The sequence below is a fragment of the Onthophagus taurus genome, chromosome 2 (genome assembly GCF_036711975.1).
Source record: "Onthophagus taurus isolate NC chromosome 2, IU_Otau_3.0, whole genome shotgun sequence".
Taxonomy (NCBI): Eukaryota; Metazoa; Arthropoda; class Insecta; order Coleoptera; family Scarabaeidae; genus Onthophagus; species Onthophagus taurus.
The window spans coordinates 19021234-19043586 of record NC_091967.1 but is presented as its reverse complement, the minus strand read 5'-3'; the positions used below and the strand labels follow the sequence as shown (position 1 = coordinate 19043586).

General features: G+C 31.9%; 3 protein-coding genes and 1 long non-coding RNA gene across 6 annotated transcripts; 3 read left to right on the top strand and 1 right to left on the bottom strand.

Annotated features, from left to right (window-relative positions):
• Positions 1–880: 880 nt before the first annotated feature.
• On the bottom strand, positions 881–12623 carry LOC111424872 (E3 ubiquitin-protein ligase TRIM37-like). 3 transcript variants are annotated; one of them, XM_023058608.2, is made up of 13 exons: positions 12318–12623; positions 11722–11987; positions 8475–8685; positions 7694–8400; positions 7522–7636; positions 6903–7433; positions 6736–6847; positions 2170–2391; positions 2006–2107; positions 1840–1952; positions 1467–1671; positions 1264–1414; positions 881–1204 (listed from the first exon to the last, which is right to left on the bottom strand). In XM_023058608.2, the coding sequence occupies exons 1-13, from the start codon at positions 12366–12368 to the stop codon at positions 1168–1170; spliced, it is 2823 nt and encodes a 940-aa protein (XP_022914376.1). In that variant the 5' UTR covers positions 12369–12623; the 3' UTR covers positions 881–1167. The 3 variants fall into 3 exon arrangements, with proteins under 3 accessions (XP_022914376.1, XP_022914360.1, XP_022914368.1); XM_023058592.2 differs by having other exon boundaries at positions 1467–1734; positions 12318–12622; XM_023058600.2 differs by lacking the exon at positions 12318–12623 and adding an exon at positions 12073–12155 and having other exon boundaries at positions 1467–1734.
• Positions 11916–12910, top strand: LOC139429041 (uncharacterized). Its single transcript, XR_011639746.1, has 2 exons — positions 11916–12007; positions 12075–12910. It is a non-coding gene; the product is annotated as an uncharacterized lncRNA (long non-coding RNA).
• A 2017-nt stretch (positions 12911–14927) lies between these two features.
• Positions 14928–17706, top strand: LOC111425158 (dehydrogenase/reductase SDR family member 13-like). Its single transcript, XM_023058961.2, has 3 exons — positions 14928–15088; positions 15143–15777; positions 17405–17706. The coding sequence occupies exons 1-3, from the start codon at positions 14950–14952 to the stop codon at positions 17597–17599; spliced, it is 969 nt and encodes a 322-aa protein (XP_022914729.2). The 5' UTR covers positions 14928–14949; the 3' UTR covers positions 17600–17706.
• Positions 17707–20584: 2878 nt separating this feature from the next.
• On the top strand, positions 20585–21806 carry LOC111425313 (retinol dehydrogenase 12-like). The gene is made up of 3 exons (XM_023059264.2): positions 20585–20762; positions 20817–21451; positions 21511–21806. The coding sequence occupies exons 1-3, from the start codon at positions 20624–20626 to the stop codon at positions 21706–21708; spliced, it is 972 nt and encodes a 323-aa protein (XP_022915032.2). The 5' UTR covers positions 20585–20623; the 3' UTR covers positions 21709–21806.
• The last annotated feature ends 547 nt before the right edge of the window (positions 21807–22353 follow it).

Here is a 22353-nt window from a genome sequence, read left to right as displayed (position 1 = left end):
TAATGATTAGCAAAGTTATCACAAAATGAACTTAAAAACGTACTTAAAAAAGAAAATTAAAAATTAAATGCAATACAACAAAAAGGAAAAAAAAAAGCTAAGAAAAAAATATGTATACCGCTAGTATAAAACAATTTAATTATAAACGATAAGCATATTCACCGCCAATGACCATAACTTAGGCAAAATAATAAAAATTGTTTCATCAAAACAGCAATTTAGGATACATTAATGCTCAACAACGAAGCTATCGTTTTCTCACCCCCAGAAATATCAGAACCATTACGAATAACCTAATGCTGAATGGGGAGAAGTACCGAAATTGTTTAGATGACGTCTCACCAACGTTACTTGTAGATTTGAGCAGGGACGAAAGACAAAATATGTGGCTGCAAAATTATGGGTGTCCAGCACATTTTTCACATATTGCACGTGAAGCTTTAGATCGGGATTATGCTGGGCGATGGATTGGAAGGGGAGGTCTAATTTCCTGGCCTGCCAGATCACCTGATTTAACACCTTTTGATTTTTTTTATGGGGCGTCCATAAGGATGTTTATCGCGAAGTACCGACTACACCAGAAAACGTGAAAGAGCGGATAAGAAATGGATGCAGAAATAGTAGCCAAGAAAACCTTTTAAGATGTAAAGAAAGTTTTAGTAGAAGGGTTAATAAATGTATTGAAGTGTGTGGGGAAATATTTGAGCTTTAATAGTATAGTTTAATCATTTTTTTATAAATAATATTATTGCAAGTATGCAACCAAATACGCAAATCGCGTATTGCAATATCAATATTGTGATATTGGTTGCATACTTGCAATGTTGACGTCGGCTATGAAAATTAACAGTGTATATACAATATGTTTTTTGGAAAAAGAAAGATTTAAATTCATTTTATTATTTTTTTTTTCTAATCAATTATACACATCGTTAAATAACATTAAATTAACTAAAATGTTCATAGGAATGTTTGAAGTAAAAGTCAAAATTTAAAGGGAAGCGACCGAACCATCCTTTGGAATTTAATCTCTTTTCCATCAAAATAAATCAAACTTTCATTTTACAAGTATTAACACTGGAATTCATCGAGACACAACCCCCAAAATAAACCAATTATTGAAACGAAAACGCAACGCATTAAATCAGCACTTATTTCATGTTGTTTTTAATTTGAAGGTCCAGCCTGATCATCTTGTGGAGGTCTTTAAGAAAACAATTTTATTAATCCTTTCAACAATTTTGATACCATATTAAACCTTACTGATTCTCTTTTTGTTCTTTTTCCGGTGTATTAAAATCACTATTTCCCAATTGACCAGAACTTTGTTGACTCTGCTTATTTACCCTACTTGGTTTGCGGAGTGTTAGAAGTGAAGGGGTCCAACTAAATGGAGATGTAGCAAATGCAGGATCTGAAATGAATCGTTTTAAATAATTAAGAAAAATGTTTATAATCAAACTAACCACTTGAAGATGTTGGTGCTGATGAGGGTAAAGCGCAAGCACTGGCACTGTCATTTATTTGCAACCCAGGCCGCAGCTTATTGAGGTTATTTATGTTGAGAAGCGGCTTGGGGAAATTGCTGGGATGCGGAGGACTAACCAATTTTCGGTCGAACAATTTCTGGAATTTGGATGTTGACGCCGACATCTTCCTGTTTCGGTGGTCCTGTTCGGGATAACAGTTTTGAATTGAACGTAGAAAAGATTCTAATGGTCCCATCACGGACTCCTATACACAAATTGTCTACTTTAAAATGCAAAATCAAAATATTTCTTTTAAAAAAAACTAATTTATACGATAAAAATAAAAACATTAATACTTAAAATTACATACTTTCGTTGATTGGTTTAATGAAATTGTTTCAGACCAATTTCCTGGAGTGTTAGAACATCCTGCAACTGATGGTGAGTTTCTACTTCGCGTTAAAAGTTTTACATTAGATGCATCTAAAAGTTATTTATCTTATTATTGTTAAAAAAAATGATATAAAGTAACTTACCGGGAGTTGATGGTGATTCCATAAGACCCGCATTTAGATCACAGTCTGGTTGATTTAAGTCTATTAGAGAGAGGTTTGAGGTTGTACTCGGATTAAAATTAACTGTAACAAGAAATTTGTTGTTATTGGTATTAACCCATTCCATATTATTTATTAATATTTACGTAAACTATGACTAGGTTCAAAATTAGTAGGATTTGTATCCATATTATTCCCATTGTTCCTATCTTGACGATCAAACAGATGCAAGAGCATTATTTTTTCTTCAAAAGAACTTCCAGGTCGGGCTGTTAAAGATGTTCCTGATGTGCTAACAGCCGGACTTGATTCGCGCAGTAACATACCCTGAGCCATTGAAAATTCAGCATACTCAACATCATTTTCACCTAATTCAAAACAAACATTTATAGATAATTATTAAATAAAACAAAAATGCACAAAAATAATAAATAAACTAGACCAAAAAAGTGATCCTTTAATAAATATACTATGACAAATCGAAATGTGTTATAAATAAACATGAGAGCATTTTTGATCTAAATAAAAAATAGAAAGAGTTAAAAAATAATATGAACCGCGGAAAGACTTTGGCTTTTTTAATCCTTCATTTTATGAACCGTTAGTTTCGTAAAAAATCGATTTTTTTCTTTAACCAGTTTGAATTGGGTTATCCGGGGATTCCTTCTCGGCCACTTCTTCGCCTTCCTGAGGCTGAGTTACTGATGTTCCGCAACATGGCTCGAGAGACATTGCTTCATTACCTTAAAACATTTTTACCCTAAATTATTTGATTTATCAAACACTTTTTATATTTCCCTCAATCAAATCTAAAATTTACTCAATTTATTAAGGGTAAAGAAACAGTGAGTCCTCGAATTTTTAGTTGCGGAACTTAAATTATAAATACAGGGTGTCACAAAAATTCGGGAACCTAACCTTACGATTTTGTAGTTTTGTTTTATAATTTTACCCGCATGTTCGTCTTATTGTTACTAAAGACTCCTCCAAAAGTTTAAAGGCTTACTTTATGCATTTTCAACTAATGGTGTCCAACATAGAGGATTTTGAGGCTGAGGTAACTTCAGAAGGAGATCGGAAAAGGGGTCAAGACTGGAGCAACCAGGGTCAAGTCAACTCCCAGAACTACCTTGATAAAATTCTGATGAAGGAAGTGCTTCCACAGACGCCACAATGGGGTATTTGTCAATTCTATCTGGACAAAAGTCCATTTTAGAAAGTTGATTCAACCTTAAATTACTTTCAACCCATTAAAACTACCACTAATAAATACAGTATTATTACCTGCAATGGATTTATTATATTTATGATCAACCTGTCTTGTAAATCACGTCAAAATTGACAATAACAGTCTTTGCTTCCAGTAATCATCTTACACAGCAACACCAAACTATCTCATCTGTTTAGAACTGATACCACCATACTTATTTCATGTTCTGCACAAAATTTTTTACATACATTTGAGTGTGTCGTTTGCTCACGTACTTCTGATTGCAAGAGCATCAAAAAGAATCAGATAGAACTACTACATAAAAATGTTAAGCAGCCTGCCTCTGTTTCGTTGATCTAACTAAAACGTTCGACAAAGTAACGATAAAAGAATTAGAACAGGTCAGACATTACAAAGTATGTAATGTAAACTATGGTTACACTATGAATGATTACAAAATCAAGATTGAGTGCTATGCAGATGTTGCCGCCCTCTTGGCTGATACTGAGGATAGTATACAGTGGTTAACACAGGAATTCCTTTCCTTAGCAAAAGACAGAGTGGTTGTATAACGTCAGAAAAATGTGGTATAAATCGGCTATACCACGATGCACTTCCCATGATACTTCGAACATCTGAAACCTTGTTTGGAGTTGGAATATTCAAGAATGCGCTAACCTTGTCGGGATCCACATGAAGTCCCTGTTCATCCACAACATATCCTAAATAGCTGAGCTCACTCCGACAAAAGTTACTGCTCAAAGTTAAACTAGCTTCTTTTAAGTGACAAAATGCCAAAACCATGTTGCAAGTGTTGAGTGTAAGCCAAAAGGCATTCTATAAAATTGATATAATCCGCGTCCTGGCACAGTAAAAGCTGTATATTGACGGGAATCTTTTGCTACTGGTATCTGCCAGTAAGCAGATTTAATATCCAGACTGCATAAATATCTCGCATACCTTAGACGATCAAGTATGGCAACAACAAATGGTAGCGGATAAGCGTTTTTTTTTAAGTTACACTATTAACTTTTCTATAGTCCACGCAAAATCGGTATGAATCATCCAAGCACAACAGGACTACTCCAGGCACTTTTTGATGGTTCAATAATGCCATTGGCAACATTTCGTCTAGTTCATTATCGATGTACTTCATTAAGGCAGGTGATAAGGGATAAAATCGTTGTTTTATGGGATTCGTGTTGTCAAAAACTTTAATTTTATGTTCTACCAGATGAGTGTTTCCAATTCCAGACCCGTCTTCACCACCTCATCCAACACTGCAGACTCTTCAAAAGTTAATACTTTTCGTGAGTAGAACGCCTCAATGGTTTCTATTTTTGCAACGTCATTAGAATTTGCATCAAACCTCCATTCCTTCGCTTTCAAATCCGGGACCACTCCCAACTTGATCCAAAAGTCTATTCCAAGAATTAACACATGAGGCAGCAATCCAGGTACAACCAGTATATCAATAATTTTCTCTATTGTACCTTAACAACTGTACGCAATACACCCAAACACTCACATTCCGTACCATTTGCTACAAGAATATATGACACTTTCGCAGGCTCAAGCACAGAAACACCAGCACGAACTAATTTATTCCAACCTTGTTCTTCCAACAACGTACACGTCGTTCCAGAATCAAGCAATCCGAACATGTCAATGCCATAAATTGATATTTTTAAATAAGGCCTTTCATAGCCACGAGTGTATGATAAAACATAGTGAAGAAGAATAGTGAAAATTTGTTGCGGGATTAGATCGAGTATTGGGATGTCGTACTTCAAAAACTCTGAATTTATTCGTACGCAATTCACCACTCTGATTACTAGTTGTAGCACTAGGAGAACCATAAGCCAATTCTGGTATCAAACTCTTACTTTTAGAGGCGGAGGTACATAAGTAACAGCATTCAATCTTTGAACATCCAACTTTCGACACATAATAAGTAGCTCGATAATGGTAGTAATTTCTTTTAACGCAAAAAATGGTTGATAGTAAGGAACAGTACGTTCCATAACAATTTCTAAATGTTTTGTTTCTGGAATAGGATTGCTAAGTTTGTTAAATAATCCCTTCATGCTAGCGATATATAAATCAATGTTTTCCTGTAGATCCTGAGATCTACGTTGAATTTCCTCAAATAAATCACGATCAAAATGAAGAGGCTGAAACTGCTCTCGGATCAAATCTACTAAAGAGTCGCAATCAGTAGCACTATCTTTAACCATATTATACCATGCATTTAGGCATTTAACATTGCAGCTCAGGAGGTGAATACTGAGCAAAGATTGCGAAATCAGATACAAACTGCTGCCGAAACAATCCGCCAACACCCTGGTTTAGACCGCGCTAGTGGGACATCGTGGTTTCAGCGAGCCCAATTGTATATGGAAAATATTGGAAACACCTTGATTTGAAAGTAAATTTCATGGATGTCTAGGAAACTAAAAAACTTTTGTTACAATTTTTTTCCACCTATTACTTTATGCGTATAGGTTGAGAAACAGCCAGTATATAGGCAATAACAATAACAAGTACATAATATACAGGTGTTTCTAAATTTATGCAAAAGATTTCACTTGATTTTTCTTAACAAATAATAACTAATCTGAATTACCTATGTCAAATGAGCGTATGCTTTATTTTATTTTTTTGTGAGCAAACTAACAATTTTGAGAAAAAATATCTGGAGACAAAAAAGGTGCAGATTGAACCCCTTTATTTAAACCAAAATTTAAAATAGAAAAATGTAAATGCAGTAAAACGTTCTGATGCAAAGTATTATAGGGGTTGATTTTTTTACCTCCTTGTAATAACATTTTAGGCTTATAAATAATATCGTCAAAAGGTGTCATTTTATTAACAACAATTATCTGCCAAATCAACCCTTGAAATCTTTCGCATCAATTTAGAAATACCTGTATATTACAATTTAGGGTTTTAAATAAAAAAAAAGTTTAACATTTCGAATGTATCTGAAAATAAAAAAACTATTTTAAGGGATAATAAAAATGGAAAAATAATTTTGTCCAGCTAGAATGGGCAAATATCCCACTGTGAGACGCCCCAATACATTCTAACAGGATTCAGCGCCCGCGCACAAGGCTAAGGTGGTTGAGCATTGGTGCAGATCCACTTTTTCAGCCATAATCATCCCCACAAAGTGACCAACCAACTCGCCTGATTTGAACCCCATTGTAACGTTGTTGTTGAACTTTGACTCAACATTGTAATTTGTTAATGTTTGAACAAAATTTATGCCAAATTTCATATCTTAAAGTACTTCCGTTTTATTTTTATTAAAAGAAAAACCGTGCTACCGAACTTTTGCGACACCCTGTAAAGCTGACTTTCGTGGAGATCTTTTTTTAGTAACTAATACAATTACAGCATAAAAAGGAGTTGTCCAAATCTGCAAGGACTCACCGTTTATTTATTTTACGATCTCCACGGATTTAATATTAATACCCAAGTTAACAAAAATAAATCTTACCAGACATAGTTTCATCATCGACATCATTTTCATCATTTGAATTTTCTTCAGCCATAATTAAATTCGTTTCTTGGTGATCGTCGTCTAAAAAGTTTTCAGGTTCGCTTAAATCCTGAATTTAAAAAAAATTTAACCAAATCAACCAAATTTTTAAAAGCTTTACTTACATCTGTATCACTACTACTGCTACTTATTGTCATAGCTGTCGTCGCAACATTCAACAAATTCGGCGAACTCAACGAAACTCCCAAACTGATCATTCTTGGAGTTTCTGGAACACTCTCGCAAATCGTCAATGGCGGAACGTCCTCTTCCGTCGCTTTCGGAATTTGCGTTTGAATCGACGACACCGAAGACGCACTACTACAACTCATATCAACCGACGATTTCGGCAAATTTGGGCTATCGCCTACCGTCGAAGTCTTTTGACTCGATCGAGGACTAGAAGACGGTGACAATCTCGTTTTGGTTAATAAATACTTCGCTGGTATTCCCATTATTTTCTTTGGAGTGGTCGTGGCGTTATGCGAACTCGATGTTGAACGGAGTTCCATCCCATCATTTGGAAGAGGCGAACTAACCGTTGACATGCTATAAAGGCTTTTTACGCCAGTTATTGCACTTGTTTCGCCTAATTGCGTTGTTGTTGCACCAATTGAAGCCGCCACTGCGTTTCGAGAGATTTCTGCAGCTAATCTCTAAATTAAAAAAGAATATACATTTAGTATAGAATAGTCATCACTACAATCTAAGTAACCTTCTTTTTCCACAATTTAATTAACTCACCTCTTTTGATTCATTTATTTGTGAAATATACTGATTTTGTAAAGCTTGTAATTGATTAATGTACCATTGCTGATCCCTACATCTTTGATAGAAAGTTGGAGCACGAACTTGAAAACTAAAAAGCACCAAATCAAATAATTTTAAACAATAAAAACATTTTTTCGGAATTTACCGCAAAACTAAAGTATCCAAAGACACATTTAAATATCCTTCACTAGCTAACAAATCAAGTCTGAAAAATCGGTTGTATCCCCAACATTCGCCAACTTCAAAATCGGAAGCAAACTCCCTGACAATATTTTTGGAACTATCTCTACTCGCTTGATGAATCATTTCCACCCTATATTCATATTTAGAGGTTTCCGGATATCCGGCGCTTAATTCCAGGAAAACCGAAAGATAATTTCCTCTGACAACGCCATTTCCATCCGGATAAACCTTTAATCTCCAACACAATCCGTTACAATGCAAAGGGGTGGAATAAACCGGATCAGCTTTTCGTTGTAATTGAGAAAAAGAGTGCATAACAAATGTGCTGCTATCATAACTAGGGACAATTTCGCTGTGGAAATCCGCTGGAACAGGTGCAGTTACAAAACTGGTCATTGGTTTCTTTCGGATTGCATGAATCATTCTTGATAATTCCCCGCTTTTTGAAATTAATTCAGAACGAGTACACGTATGCAATTGGTGTTCAATTTCGTGTAATAGATGTTCCAATTGTTCAGTTTCTTGTGTAAGAGAATCTTTTTGGCCCATTAACGTTAATAATTTCGTTTTTAACTGCGAATCCAATCGAGCTATCATCAATTCAACTGCGTTACGGATTTCACGAACCCTTTCATCCTTCGCAGACCTTACAGACTCCACGTTCCTTTCCTAATCAATTTCGTGTTTAAAAAAATAAAATCAAATTAAAAATTAATATTTTTGTTTCCAACTTATTAACTTACCACTTCTTGCACTATGCTAATCAATTCCATTAATCTTCTACGTAATTGCGCCACTTCATCTTTAATTTGAGTAACATGTTGTTCGTAAACTTCTTCTAAAGGTTTAAAAGTATGGCCAGAATGAGTACCACCCCATAATGCGCATTGATGACAAATACAGCAGCGACACGTCCAACAATATACTGATAATTTTTCAAAATGTGTCATACATCTTTAAAAAGTAAATAAATAATCTTAAAATTTTATTACTATAGTAAAAACTCGATATAACGGATTAATATGGACAAGGAAAATTCTTTGAATGTTTAAATGAATAATTTTAATGCATACAAATTCGGGCAGCTATCAACACCGTTGATATAATTATATTTATATCAAGGACGGTAGAATCTAAGAGGACTGCTACATCCTGGGAAATGATGTACAGCTCAAAGGCCCATTCGTGACGTCACGCATTTAGCTACTATTTTACACTTGAAGTTACCAAATGCTTAGTTTATTCTATTCGTGTTTTGTAATGTTGTTAGTTTGAGGTTTATAATATAAAATAAAGATATTGGTTAAGTTTAGGGGTGTCTAGAAAATGTACAACGCGTTAAAAAACGACTAAAACGTATGGAACCCGAATCACATTTATAGGGGCGTATATCATCCATTGTAATTGGATGCTACAAAAAAAGGAGAGTGTGGACCTCTTGGACACCTAAAGTTTAAGTAATGTTTTTCAGGTACCAAGATGAAGTAAAAGTAGAGTCCAAACATCAACTCACCTACTATGTATCTATAAAATTTGATCTGGTTCTATTTTATAATATACAGTATGTCTACGAAAAAAGTGTTGAATAGGAAAAACTTTTATTTTTAATTTTATCGAAAAAAGTTAATCTTGATAAAAAATTTTGCTAGTTCTTAGAGTAAGATTGGGATAGAAATATTTAACATATTTTATACGCGGTGTTCAGAAAATTGAAAAAACTTTAAATGGTACAAGAGTGCATTTATTTGAGAAGATAAGGAAATAAGTTACTAGGAAAAGTTGTTCAAAAGTAAAAGGTAGTCTCTAATACCAATTTTCAAAAAAATCAGCCTACTTTTATTTATTTTTGATCATTTTTGTACTAGTAGGCGTTGATAGTGACAAGCTTTATTGACACTTCGCTTTTATACTTTATTAGCCGTAGTATTGTCAGCTTAAAATGCTTACTTTACTGCAAAAAATGTTATGGGAAAATCGAAAAATGTTATCGTCGAGTTATTCAGGAATTTAATGAAAAATTCCCCAAAGTGTACGTTTCTGAGACTACTTGCTGTAAAATAATTTTGAAGTTTTTAAGCTCTGGATCATTGTTGCGAATATCTAGTGAAAAGAAGAGATACGATGAAAATGATGCAAGTACTTTGTTGGTATTACATTCAGTAGAGGAACACCCGAAATTATCATTAAGAAGAAGAGCTGAAAATCTTCAATTTGTTAAAAAATCGCAAATTTAGAAGATATTAAAACACAAGAAGATACATCCATACAAGCCAGTCAAGTACAATCATGTTTTGGAAGCCGGCGATGAAGCAAAACGTTTGAATTTTTGTTTGTGGATTGGCAGTATGGAAAGAGGATTTCATAAGAAAATAATGTTTTCTGATGAATCAATTTTTCGACCAATAGTGTTGTGGCTTCGCAACATGCACAATATTGGAATTACTCTAATCCGCATTTCCGTACTGACCACGGAGACGTCAGTATTGTGTTAAAGTAAATGTGTGGTGCGTAAATTACTTATTAAAATAAATAAAAGTAGGCCGATTTTTACGAAAATTGACATTAGAGACTACCTTTTACTTTTGAACAACTTTTCCTTGTAACTTCTTCTGTATCTTCTCAAATAAATGCACTTTACTCTTGTACCAAATAAAGTTTTTTCAATTTTCTGAACACCGCGTATAAAATATGTTAAATATTTTTATCCCAATCTTGCTCTAAGAAGTGGCAAAATTTTTTATCAAGATTAACTTTTATACTACATTATGACATACTATATAATTGTTAAAAAAAAAGGTTAGAATTAGTATCATTAATACTTCAAAATGGAGTTGATACAAATATTGATTACAATAAACTTTATTATTACCAATTACCTTATCATTTCAAGTCTTTTACTATTAATGACGTCAAATTTGTCATCATTGGGTAAAATAACTTGCCAAGGGTGTTATACTACTCCTTTTTTTAAAAAACGTGTATCAAACTTAATAGACATAACTTCTTTCAACCTTAACTCAATCAAACTAATATTTTTTTTCAAAACTAACTATTTTTGTTGTTTAATTTGTGACTTCTATAGTAGCATGGTTCATAAGGAATACATTATTAAAAAAATTGAACATTTCTGACCCTAGTACCTAAAGATATGATGTATGGTAACGATTTCTAACATTTTCAAAAATATGTCTATTACCACTTAACTAAGAGACATGAAATTTTTTTCTTATTTTTACCAGAACAGGTATGGGTTGGCCTCTCACCTGGTGCCTTCTTGACATTGAGGACACCTGTATATTAAGTTGTTAAATGTATACATTTCCTTTAATTGTATTTTTTTTTTATTATGGCAATAAACTTTTTTATTATTTAATTATTAGCTTTAAAAAATTAACATGTGATATCTACTTATGTAACTATTAGAAAATCTCTTCACTTTTACCTCTAGTTCCTAACATTTTAGTCTGCTCTGTATGTTATAAATCACCCTATATATCATTAATAATAAACTGTAAACAGAACTGGTCCCAAATGACTACCTTGAGGTACTCCTGAGGTGACTAAAGTAAAGTTAGATATGTAATTATTAATTTTTACAGCTTGATATCTATCCAAAACATAACATCCAAGACAATAGACCTAAAGTCAGGTTAAACCTATCTAGTTTGTCCAGAAGTACCCCCCATGATGCTTTAGTTCAAAAAAAATATACAACAATCTAGCGCTGAAGAACAATTATAACTAGAAATGCTGTACTTGATTTATACATTGTCTATAGACAACTCTGAGCTTATCTATGAACATGGAATAGAGCAACTTGGAGCATAACTTCTATCTATGAGCTCTAACATTTATATTTAAACATTAAATAGATAATATTAATAGTACAACTTAAAAATATTTTGTCCTTTGTATCTAAAGTATGTTACATCGAGGTTTTACTGTACTTAGTAATTAAAAAATATAATTAATTTGTATTTATTTACTTACTTATCTCTGTCGCTTTCTTCACCTCTAGCCCCAGAATGATTAACAGCTTGCAAAGTATCTAACTGTTGAGTGACTTCTTCAACCCATCTACAATTCACAAGTTCGTGTAGATGTAAAGAAGCTCGACAATGTGGACATTGAGATCTTTGTTCAGTTAACCACCGTCGAATGCATACATAGCAGCACAGTTTGGAGCAATGCGGACAGAGATGAGCGTCTCGAAGCTTTTCCATACAAATAAAACATCGAAACACCTCTGCGAGTGTCTGAAAAAAATAAAATCAAGGTGGTTAATAAGTTCAATTTAATCAAGACGAGTTTAAAAGTAAATAAATAATTGGATTTTCTTACAGACTCTGACGCATTACTCCAACAATCCATGATTCCAAGTCGTTTTTTTTTATAAAATTCTATTCCAAAGATATACTTTAAATTTTGACATATTTCATTTGTTCATTTATTTAGCGTGACAAATGATCGAAGACAGTTGGGGAAAATTGAAAAAATTTTTCGGTTATGGTATTTTTCGAGACGAAGAAATACGAGGACAAAGAAATTCGCGTAAAGTTTCAATGAAAAGAAACAAGGTTACTAACCTCAACGCTCCGTTCGTCATTTTTGGTGGTACCTTTGCCCCTTGTCGACATTATCGATGAAGAAAAAGGGACCGTCTCATCACTGTTAACCGCGACAACAAACCAGACAGCTCGGTACCGCTACACCAAACGGAAATTCAGAGGGAAAAAACGGGATATTTTCACCTACTCTTTAGAACAACCTGTCATCCGAATACAAAAAAAATAATTGCAACAACACGCCGAACAAACCCACACCCCGCGCGCTTTACAAAACTTTACAAACGTCAAGTTTATATTCAATTAATCATCTTCACATTAATTGATTTTATGTTATTTATATTCTTACGACTGTTATATCCATTCCTTTATAGATTTTATGTGACGTTTCATTTAATTTTTCAAGAAAATTTGAATTTTTTTATTAATGCCGATAAGGTAGAGTGTTTGTGATTAATGTTTGTTTCAGTAATTCATAGATGGCGCCATAAGATTATTATATTATTAATAATAAAATCCTTTAATAATAATAATAATAATAAGCATAGATTAAAAATAATTTGTTGAATCGAAATTTACTGCAAAGTTTCAATAAATATTTAAGTATATTCAAATTAACTTATTTTTTATAAAATATAGTGGACGATTCTAACAATTTTACACAAATATGTTGAATATGAATATAAAAACCGTTAATCATAATCAAAAACGAACAACTTGGTGGAACAATATAGTAAAAGAAAAGGTACAGGAGAAGAAACGAGCATGGATTAGATACTACCAAAAATGAAATGAGGCAAAGGAAATTATAAAGCAAGCAAAGGCTTTCCTGGGAGAGATTTGGAAAAAAGATCGAACAAGATTACACAGGTAATCTGAAACAATTCTGGGATACGATCAAGAGATTGAAGGGAAGCCAAAGAAAACAGATAAGGAACATCAAAGATCAAAACGGCGATCTAAACACATCAAATAAGGGAATATTAGGGGCATGGAAAGAACATTACAGCGCAGAAATTGAGGAAGAAGTAGAGAAGGCCCTAATGACAATGAGAAATGGAAAGTTAACTTTATAAGTATCTATATTTATTTTTAAATCGATAATAATTGATTTTTAGTATTCAGAGGCAGTATAAAAGTGCAATTGACCCTGTATGTTAATTGTAGATATGACCACATAGCAAAGTTAATCTAAACAACCTTGTTCTGCATGCCAAGAATTAATAAAGTCAATGTATAAGGTGGAAATATTTTGCAAATGAGTTGTGTATTAGCGAATACAAACTTTATTAATAAGAAAAGATAAATTATTGACAGTGAGGATGTTATTTCGAACCAGTCTACCTGGCTTTTATTTTTTGAAAGCGTGGTTACCATTTTTTGATCTTTATGTGACATTCAGTAATACGACGAATAATAACGCAGTAGTAGATCCTTCCCAAAGTAGAAAACGGAAGTGAATACACAAATTAGCCGATATAGAACTTGCTTCAAATATTGTAAGATAAGGATTACACGTTGAACAATTATGATTCACCTGAAAATAAAGAGGACAATGAATTCCACTATTTTTTAACTGAAGATTTTCACCAGTTGTGACACTTTGGCTTAAGTAGATGAAGTCATAGATAAATTCGTAGATTCGTTTTCTTCAAATTTCGATTATCAATAAAATCTAATAATAATACCTTTTATATTTCTTCCATTTTAGTTGAATTGGGTTTGTTAGTTCTATTATCATTCTTGTAAGCAATGGAACTGTTCTTTTCTGTAAATCTACTTATTAATGAATATCTTTATACCTATTGTTAAAGATATAAACCTTTCTTCCTTCTGTCTGCAGCTCCGTCGCAGAAATAAGTGCTGTTCAATTTAATAGTAAGCTTTCGTAAGATAAATCGATTGTGTTTTAGCTAGGAAGACGGCTGTTCAGAAAGTAGGTACATCAAAAACCGGAAATACAGATATGGCATAAAGATTTATTGTATAGGAATTTACACCATATTAACAAAAATTATCATGCGCATCAGTTCTGCATCAACATTCAGTATGCTGCTATAACCCAGTATCTAATTTTCGATTGGACATGGACAAACTCATGTGTCTTGGGTTTGATAACTGTAGCAAAGAATTAAAACTAAGTACCACAACGCAAACTTCTTCCATTGAGCATCATACAGACTGAATTTAGTTATTTATGACTCAAATGGTTCATCAAGAATTAATTAAATCGTTAACATTACCAAAATATATAAGACCTTTGCAGATCATGGTATGAATCCCAAAAGTGTTTGAGTGTATCTTTTAGCCTTGCAATCAAAATTGATTGTTACGATGGTTATAATGCAAAGTACCGTCAATGCTCTTCACATCTATTTTCTGTACGTTAATAATAGAAATAGATCTTAAAATCATAGAAGTGTTAGAACTAAAATGTTAGAACAGATTTACTGTGTTTACCCATTGAGAAGTAAATTAGGCGTTTCTAGACTTTTGTATAAAAATTAATGACTTATTTTAACACATAATTAGCTACACAGATTCGATACGCGCAACATAAACGTTCTTATCATTGTTTTAAAGATTACCATTGGACCATTTAGTATAAAACCGCATTTTGCTTGCTCATTCGATGATAAGCTGAGCAGTAATAATGACTTGTTTAACCATATTTTTAATAGTGGCGATTCCTTTAGCAATATTAAAAATATATTGGAAATTAAATACCAGATGGAATAGATCCTATAAGTGTTTAATAGGTAAAACTGTATTAGTGACTGGTTCTAACACAGGTAAGATACATGTTGTTTTATTTTCCTGTAAATTATTATTTTGTAATATTTTAGGTATTGGATATTATACGGCTTTAGATTTTGCAAAAAGGGGCGCAAAAGTAATATTAGCTTGCAGAAACAAAATAAAAGGTGAAGAAGCTCAAAGACAAATAATCAAAGAAACGAATAACAATAATGTTATATTAAAAGTAATCGATATGGAATCATTTGAATCCGTTCGAAATTTTGCTAATGATTTTAATCGAGATGAAGAGCGTTTAGATATTTTAGTAAATAATGCTGGTATATCCAGTTCAGATTATATGACGGAAGATGGATATCCGGTTATTATTCAAGTAAACCATTTATCACCGTTTTTATTAACACATCTTTTAATAAATAAATTGCACAAAGCGGGTCATAGTCGAATTGTAAACGTGGCATCTAATATGGTACAAACTGGAAAGTTCGAACCGAAAAATCTTGGTCTTCCTGTGAAAATACCACATAAAGCATTTCGATTAGGTCAGTATTATTCTGATTCTAAGTTATGCAACGCTGTTTGTACAATAGAAATGAATAAACGGCTCAAAAATACCAATATTATTGTTAACGCACTTCATCCAGGTGTTATTATAACCAATATATTCGATAATCAACCTAAATTTGTTAGCTCAATTGTATATTCACTTAAATGGCTTTTCAAGGTATGTATAATATAACAAAATAAAACGAGTATCATCTATTATTATCAGGGCACGGAACTTTTGTAACAAAACGATACCATTTCCCCCCTCCACTCGTTCTCAGAAAATCTTGATTAAAAGAACAGTATACTGTTCAGTGGGAAATGAAAATTTCAAGTTAGAAAAAAATTGTGTTAACAAAAATTGTTCCTGAAACAATTCTAAACAAACTTTGTCAACATTTTTTTTTCATTTAATTAATAATTAAGGAGATAACCTCAAAATAATAATTTTTCCGTTTTTATACATAATTATACTTAGATGCTTAATTAATGGAGATGTAAAATTTTTTTATTAAGATAATTGATTCAAAATCGAAATAAATTTTATTTAAAACATTTTTTGATAAAAACAATAATTATTGAGATAATTAATTTTGATAGCATACTATTCAGAGGGAAATTAAAATTTCAAGTTAGCAAAAAATTGTATTAACAAACACTGTTCCTGAAGTAATTCTAAACAAATTTTGTTAACAACATTTTTTTATTCAATCAACAGTAAGGATATAACCTCAAAAATATTAATTTTTGTAGTATACTGTTCAGTGGGAAATTAAAATTTCAAGTTAGAAAAAAATTGTGTTAACAAAAATTGTTCCTGAAACAATTCTAAACAAACTTTGTCAACATTTTTTTTTTCATTTAATTAATAATTAAGGAGATAACCTCAAAATAATAATTTTTCCGTTTTTATACATAATTATACTTAGATGCTTAATTAATGGAGATGTAAAATTTTTGTATTAAGATAATTGATTCAAAATCGAAATTGAAACAAATTTTATTTAAAACATTTTTTGATAAAAACAATAATTATCGAGATAATTAATTTTGATAGCATACTATTCAGAGGGAAATTAAAATTTCAAGTTAGCAAAAAATTGTATTAACAAACACTGTTCCTGAAGTAATTCTAAACAAATTTTGTTAACAACATTTTTTTATTCAATCAACAGTAAGGATATAACCTCAAAAATATTAATTTTTGTAGTATACTGTTCAGTGGGAAATTAAAATTTCAAGTTAGAAAAAAATTGTGTTAACAAAAATTGTTCCTGAAACAATTCTAAACAAACTTTGTCAACATTTTTTTTTTCATTTAATTAATAATTAAGGAGATAACCTCAAAATAATAATTTTTCCGTTTTTATACATAATTATACTTAGATGCTTAATTAATGGAGATGTAAAATTTTTGTATTAAGATAATTGATTCAAAATCGAAATTGAAACAAATTTTATTTAAAACATTTTTTGATAAAAACAATAATTATCGAGATAATTAATTTTGATAGCATACTATTCAGAGGGAAATTAAAATTTCAAGTTAGCAAAAAATTGTCCTGAAGTAATTTTAAACAAATATTGTTAATAAAAATTTTTGATTTGATCAATAATTACGAACATAGAGTAAAAAAAAATTGTATATATATATTTTTATATATTTTTTATTGAGAAAATTGTTTTAGAATTTAATTTAGAACAACTTTTGTATAAAATTTTCTGCTGAGAACGAGTGAAGGGGGGAAATCGTATCGTTTTGTTACAAAAGTTTCGTGCCCTAATTATTATATACTTATTTTTAGACGATCGAAGAAGGTGCTCAAACAACGTTATATGTTGCGCTTTCAGAAGATGCTGGAAAATCAGGTGGACGATTTTTTAATAATTGCAGGGATGTCGGACATTATAAAAACGCTACCGATCCGGATTTTGCGCGTCAAGTTTACGAAAAATGTGAAAAATTAGTTGGTCTAAAACCAGAAGAACAAATTAAATGATAACATTTTAAATAATAACGAATTTGACGCTCGTTTTATTTATTGAAGTATTTATTAAAAATATACTTTTCAAATAGATTTATATAAAAACTTTTTTTCTGAGGTAATATTTTTTTTATTATTACCTTAAAAACTTTATGGTAAATTATTTTAATCGATGTAAAAGTAATATGATGCTATATAGTTATAGCGATTGATGAAAAGCCTTTCAGATGAACAACTTTATTATTATCTAAATTCATAAAACGTGTTATTAAAATAATAATTCAAGATTATACCGGGTCTGTATAAATTGGCGGCAAAGCTATATTCATTACGAAATTTGTGGTATAAAATTAATTGACCTGAACATAATAATCCTGAATATTATCGATCTCCTTCTGGAGACCTCGATTTCTTTATCAACCAGGTTGAAAATACCTTGTCATTGTTCAATCCCACCGATAAGGTGCGATTTTAATGTTAAATTCGGCGTCGGAAATGGGGACGCGGACTTGCTGGTTGACTGCTTTGCTACGTTTGGTTTTGAATACATGATTAATAACCTCACTCGAGAATTGTATCGATAACGTTTTTATTAATTTTAACTCGTGTCACGCTGAGGCCAAGCTGTCGTGTCAGCTCTCGGATCATCGTGGAATCGAGTTGCGATGCATTCTCAAATGATGGGCTCCTGACGACGAGACCTTTAACTCAGAAATGAAGTATTTTGTTTTATAATCATGTATCTGAGCTGAATTGGGATTTTATTATTAATAGCTGCTTAGCAGCAGAAAACAAACTCAATGTTTTTCTTGATAAATTGCTACATTCCTGCAATGAGCCTTTTCCGAAAAGAAAAGTAAAAGTTAAACATATAAATTCCAATTTACGCTGGCTAAATCCCGAACTCAAACAAATGCATGATCATTTGAATTTACTAAATACACTTTGTCTCAGTTCCAATTCGATTGAACTAAGGAATATGCGGTCTGCATACAATAAGTACTATAACCAGAAGATCATTGGATCAAAGATGTTTTTCTTGAGAAACTATCTATAATCAAGGATCTGGGAGTTACTTTGGCCGTAAATTGTCTTTTGTACCGCACATTGAAAGTATTGCATCTTCTGCAGCGAGGATGCTTGGTTTCGTTTTGCGCACCTCGCGTGCTTTTTCTGACATCGGTGTGTATAAGTCCCTGTTTTTGACCTTTGTATTGTCCAAATTGGAATATGGTTCTGTAATTTGGTCGCCACAATATGTGTGTCATAGACTTATATTGGAGAGAATTCAGAGGAGATTTCTCAAACATTTGTCTCTACGCCTGGACGGCTCATACCCAGATCGTGGAACGGATTAGACGTGTATCAAGTTTTTGAAGAAGTTAGTGCAAGGTGAATTGGATTGTGGTTGGTTGTTGTCGCTCATACAATTTTTGGCGTTGATGAGAGTAACGTTCGGCTGTCGTGCAAACACAAAAACAATAAAAATAGGAAATTCATTGAATATTATTGGATAATAAATTTTTAATGCTAGCAAAGGTTGGACTGTTCATGCTCCGAATGGGATTATCATTGAGGCTCAAAACTACAGTTTGCCAAAAGCTCCTACCTAATGATTTTTATGAAAATATACAATTTGTCTCAAACTGCAAATACCGACAAAATGGCAATATATCTAGATATGCCTCCCAATTACACACTACAAAGAAGAGGTGTGAGGGAAATTTCTTTAGAAACAAGTGGTTGCGAAAAATTGTGCTTAACAGTGATGCTAACAGCAACAGGTGATGAGAAAGAATTGTCGCCATTATTAATGTTGAGAAGAAAAACCATTCCGAAAGATATAGTACACCAGGAGGACTTCTTGTCGTAATACCTGGTGGAATAACATCCATACTACAACCTGTGGATCTATCTATTGACAAATCTTTTAAAGATAACATGAGTAAACAATATTTAAAATGGATTACAGATCAACGAGACAATTAAACGAGCATCTGCTTCTGAACTTGCTCAGTGAGTGTGTGGAAAGCGAAGTGACATGGAAAGCGGTGTCTGAGAATACTACTACAACATTATTTAAGAAGTGTTGTATAACCAATGCTTGGACGGTAATTTCAAAAAGAATTCAATAATTCCGTGTCTAACTGATGGTTCATAACACAACTTTCCGTAGGAATACTTTCATAAGATTCTTTATATGCCATATTTGCATTCTTTTCTGCAGCCAATCATTATTTTCATGACTTTCGTCAAAGACTTGTTCCATTACGTGCAAAACTGTTATTGTGTTCAATATATTTAACACATCTAAATAAAATAATATATAAATAATAAATAAAAGGGTATTATCGGATGGACTTAGAACATTACAAAGATCATTATCAAATGACAAGATTCTAATAATTGCCCGTAACGTTTTGTCTAAAATAATTACAAGAAATAAAATGTTATACGACACAAGTCTGGTAGGTCATGTAACAGTACTCGTTTAGATATTCCAGACTCGTCGCCTAGCGGATCTATAACGTAAATAACTATAATAATAAGAACATTTTAACGTTACAATGTGAACTAGCAAAGTTTGTAGAACTTTTGTTCTAATAAATGGCTTTTCAGAAGCTATACTTTCAGATCACCGAACTGAGTTTATATCGTTAATTTTTAAATAATTTTGACGATATTCACAAATATTGTATTTATGCTCAAAATACTATTTGTATTGAGACAAAATTTTCTGCATATACGCTCGTTTTTGGCAAATTATCTGCGAATATAAATAATATTGACCCAAATTTCCAACTTGATCAACAAATGAGTCAAAATGTTTGTCTATTTGCCATTTAGAAGTCGATTTCGCGTATTTAGACTTTTGTTCTAATGTGTATATAAATTAATGAATTATTCTAAGCACAAGTTTCGATGCGTGCAGCATAAATATCCTTAATCTTATCGTAGTTTTAAAACGATTACTTTTGGACTATTTAATCTATAACCGTTTTTTTGCTTGCTCATTCAACGATAAGCTAAGCAGTAACAATGACCTATTTAACCATATTTTTAACAGTAGCGGTTCCTTTAGCAATATTAAAAATATATTGGAAATTAAATACCAGATGGAATAGATCGTATAAGTGTTTAATAGGTAAAACTGTATTAGTGACTGGTTCTAACACAGGTAAGATACATTTTGTTTTATTTTCCTGTAAATTATTATGTTTTAATATTTCAGGTATTGGATATTATACAGCTTTAGATTTTGCAAAAAGGGGCGCAAAAGTAATATTAGCATGCAGAAACAAAATAAAAGGTGAAGAAGCTCGAAAACAAATAATCAAAGAAACGAATAACGATAATGTTATATTAAAAGTGATTGATATGGAATCATTTGAATCCGTTCGAAATTTTGCTAATGATTTTAATCGAAATGAAGAGCGTTTAGATATTTTAATAAACAATGCTGGTATATCCGGTGTAGATTATTTGACGAAAGATGGATATCCGGTTATTATTCAAGTAAACCATTTATCACCGTTTTTATTAACTCATCTTTTAATGAATAAATTGCACAAGGCGGGTCATAGTCGAATTGTCAATGTTGCGTCTAATATGGTACAAACGGGAAAGTTCGAACCGAAAAATCTCGGTCTTCCTGTGGAAATGTCACATAAAACATATCGATCAACTCAATATTATTCTGATTCTAAATTATGCAACGCTGTTTGTACAATAGAAATGAATAAACGACTCAAAAATACCAATATTATTGTTAACGCACTTCACCCAGGTGTTATAATCACCAATATATTCGACAACCAATCTAAATTTATTACTTCAATTGTATATTCATTTAAATGGCTTTTCAAGGTATGTATAATATAACAAAATAAAACGAGTATCATCTATTATTATATACTTATTTTTAGACGATCGAAGAAGGTGCTCAAACAACATTATATGTTGCGCTTTCAGAAGATGCTGGAAAATCAGGTGGACGATTTTTTAATAATTGCAGGGATGTCGGACATTATAAAAATGCTACCGATCCGGATTTTGCGCGTCGAGTTTACGAAAAATGTGAAAAATTAGTTGGTCTAAAACCAGAAGAACAAATTAAATTATAAAATTTTAAATAATACAAACACAGTAACCATGAAAATTGTAGAAATTTTACCCTCGTTTTATTTATTGAAATATTTATTAAAGACAAGTTTTTCTAAGAGATTTATATAAAAACTTTTTTTATGGAGGTAATATATTTTTTTTATTATTACCTTAAAAACATATAATATGGTAAATTTAATCGATTTAAAAAAATATATAATGCTATATAATTATAGCGGTTAATGAAAGGCTTTTAACTTTAACATAAGTCTTTATTTATCTTCTAAATTCATAAAACGTGTCAATAATAGATTCGTTCCAACCGTACAAATTTGACTCGTCGTGTACACTCGTGATCTTTTTAAATGAAAATTAAAGAAGGATGGCTAGCTCGAAGTCGGGGAAGGTCGGGTTGGTTTACTTTGAAACCCTGCGCAAGGCTAAGGGGCCGGAGTAATCACGACGGCCAAAGCAGGTAGAGAAGGAGTAATTTAGAATTTGTCACTATGGGATTTTTAAATAGGTTTATTGTAATAGAAACCAGCTAAATATTCGATAAAATTATCGAAAATAGCATAATAAATTATTTAATGTATTATGTTTTATTAAAAAATGATTTTTGGAAAACAAATAAAAATTGTTCCTAATATAAATCAATTTTAAGG

Coding starts and splice junctions, on each gene's coding strand:
- LOC111424872 (XM_023058592.2), bottom strand. CDS start 12,368: ATGTCGACAAGGGGCAAAGGTACCACCAAAAATGACGAACGGAGCGTT. Junction 11,988..12,317: donor ATGACGAACGGAGCGTTGAG/GTTAGTAACCTT, acceptor TATTTTTTTCAG/ACACTCGCAGAGGTGTTTCG. Junction 2,108..2,169: donor TGAACCTAGTCATAGTTTAC/GTAAATATTAAT, acceptor TTCTTGTTACAG/TTAATTTTAATCCGAGTACA.
- LOC111425158 (XM_023058961.2), top strand. CDS start 14,950: ATGACTTGTTTAACCATATTTTTAATAGTGGCGATTCCTTTAGCAATA. Junction 15,089..15,142: donor AGTGACTGGTTCTAACACAG/GTAAGATACATG, acceptor GTAATATTTTAG/GTATTGGATATTATACGGCT. Junction 15,778..17,404: donor CACTTAAATGGCTTTTCAAG/GTATGTATAATA, acceptor ACTTATTTTTAG/ACGATCGAAGAAGGTGCTCA.
- LOC111425313 (XM_023059264.2), top strand. CDS start 20,624: ATGACCTATTTAACCATATTTTTAACAGTAGCGGTTCCTTTAGCAATA. Junction 20,763..20,816: donor AGTGACTGGTTCTAACACAG/GTAAGATACATT, acceptor TTAATATTTCAG/GTATTGGATATTATACAGCT. Junction 21,452..21,510: donor CATTTAAATGGCTTTTCAAG/GTATGTATAATA, acceptor ACTTATTTTTAG/ACGATCGAAGAAGGTGCTCA.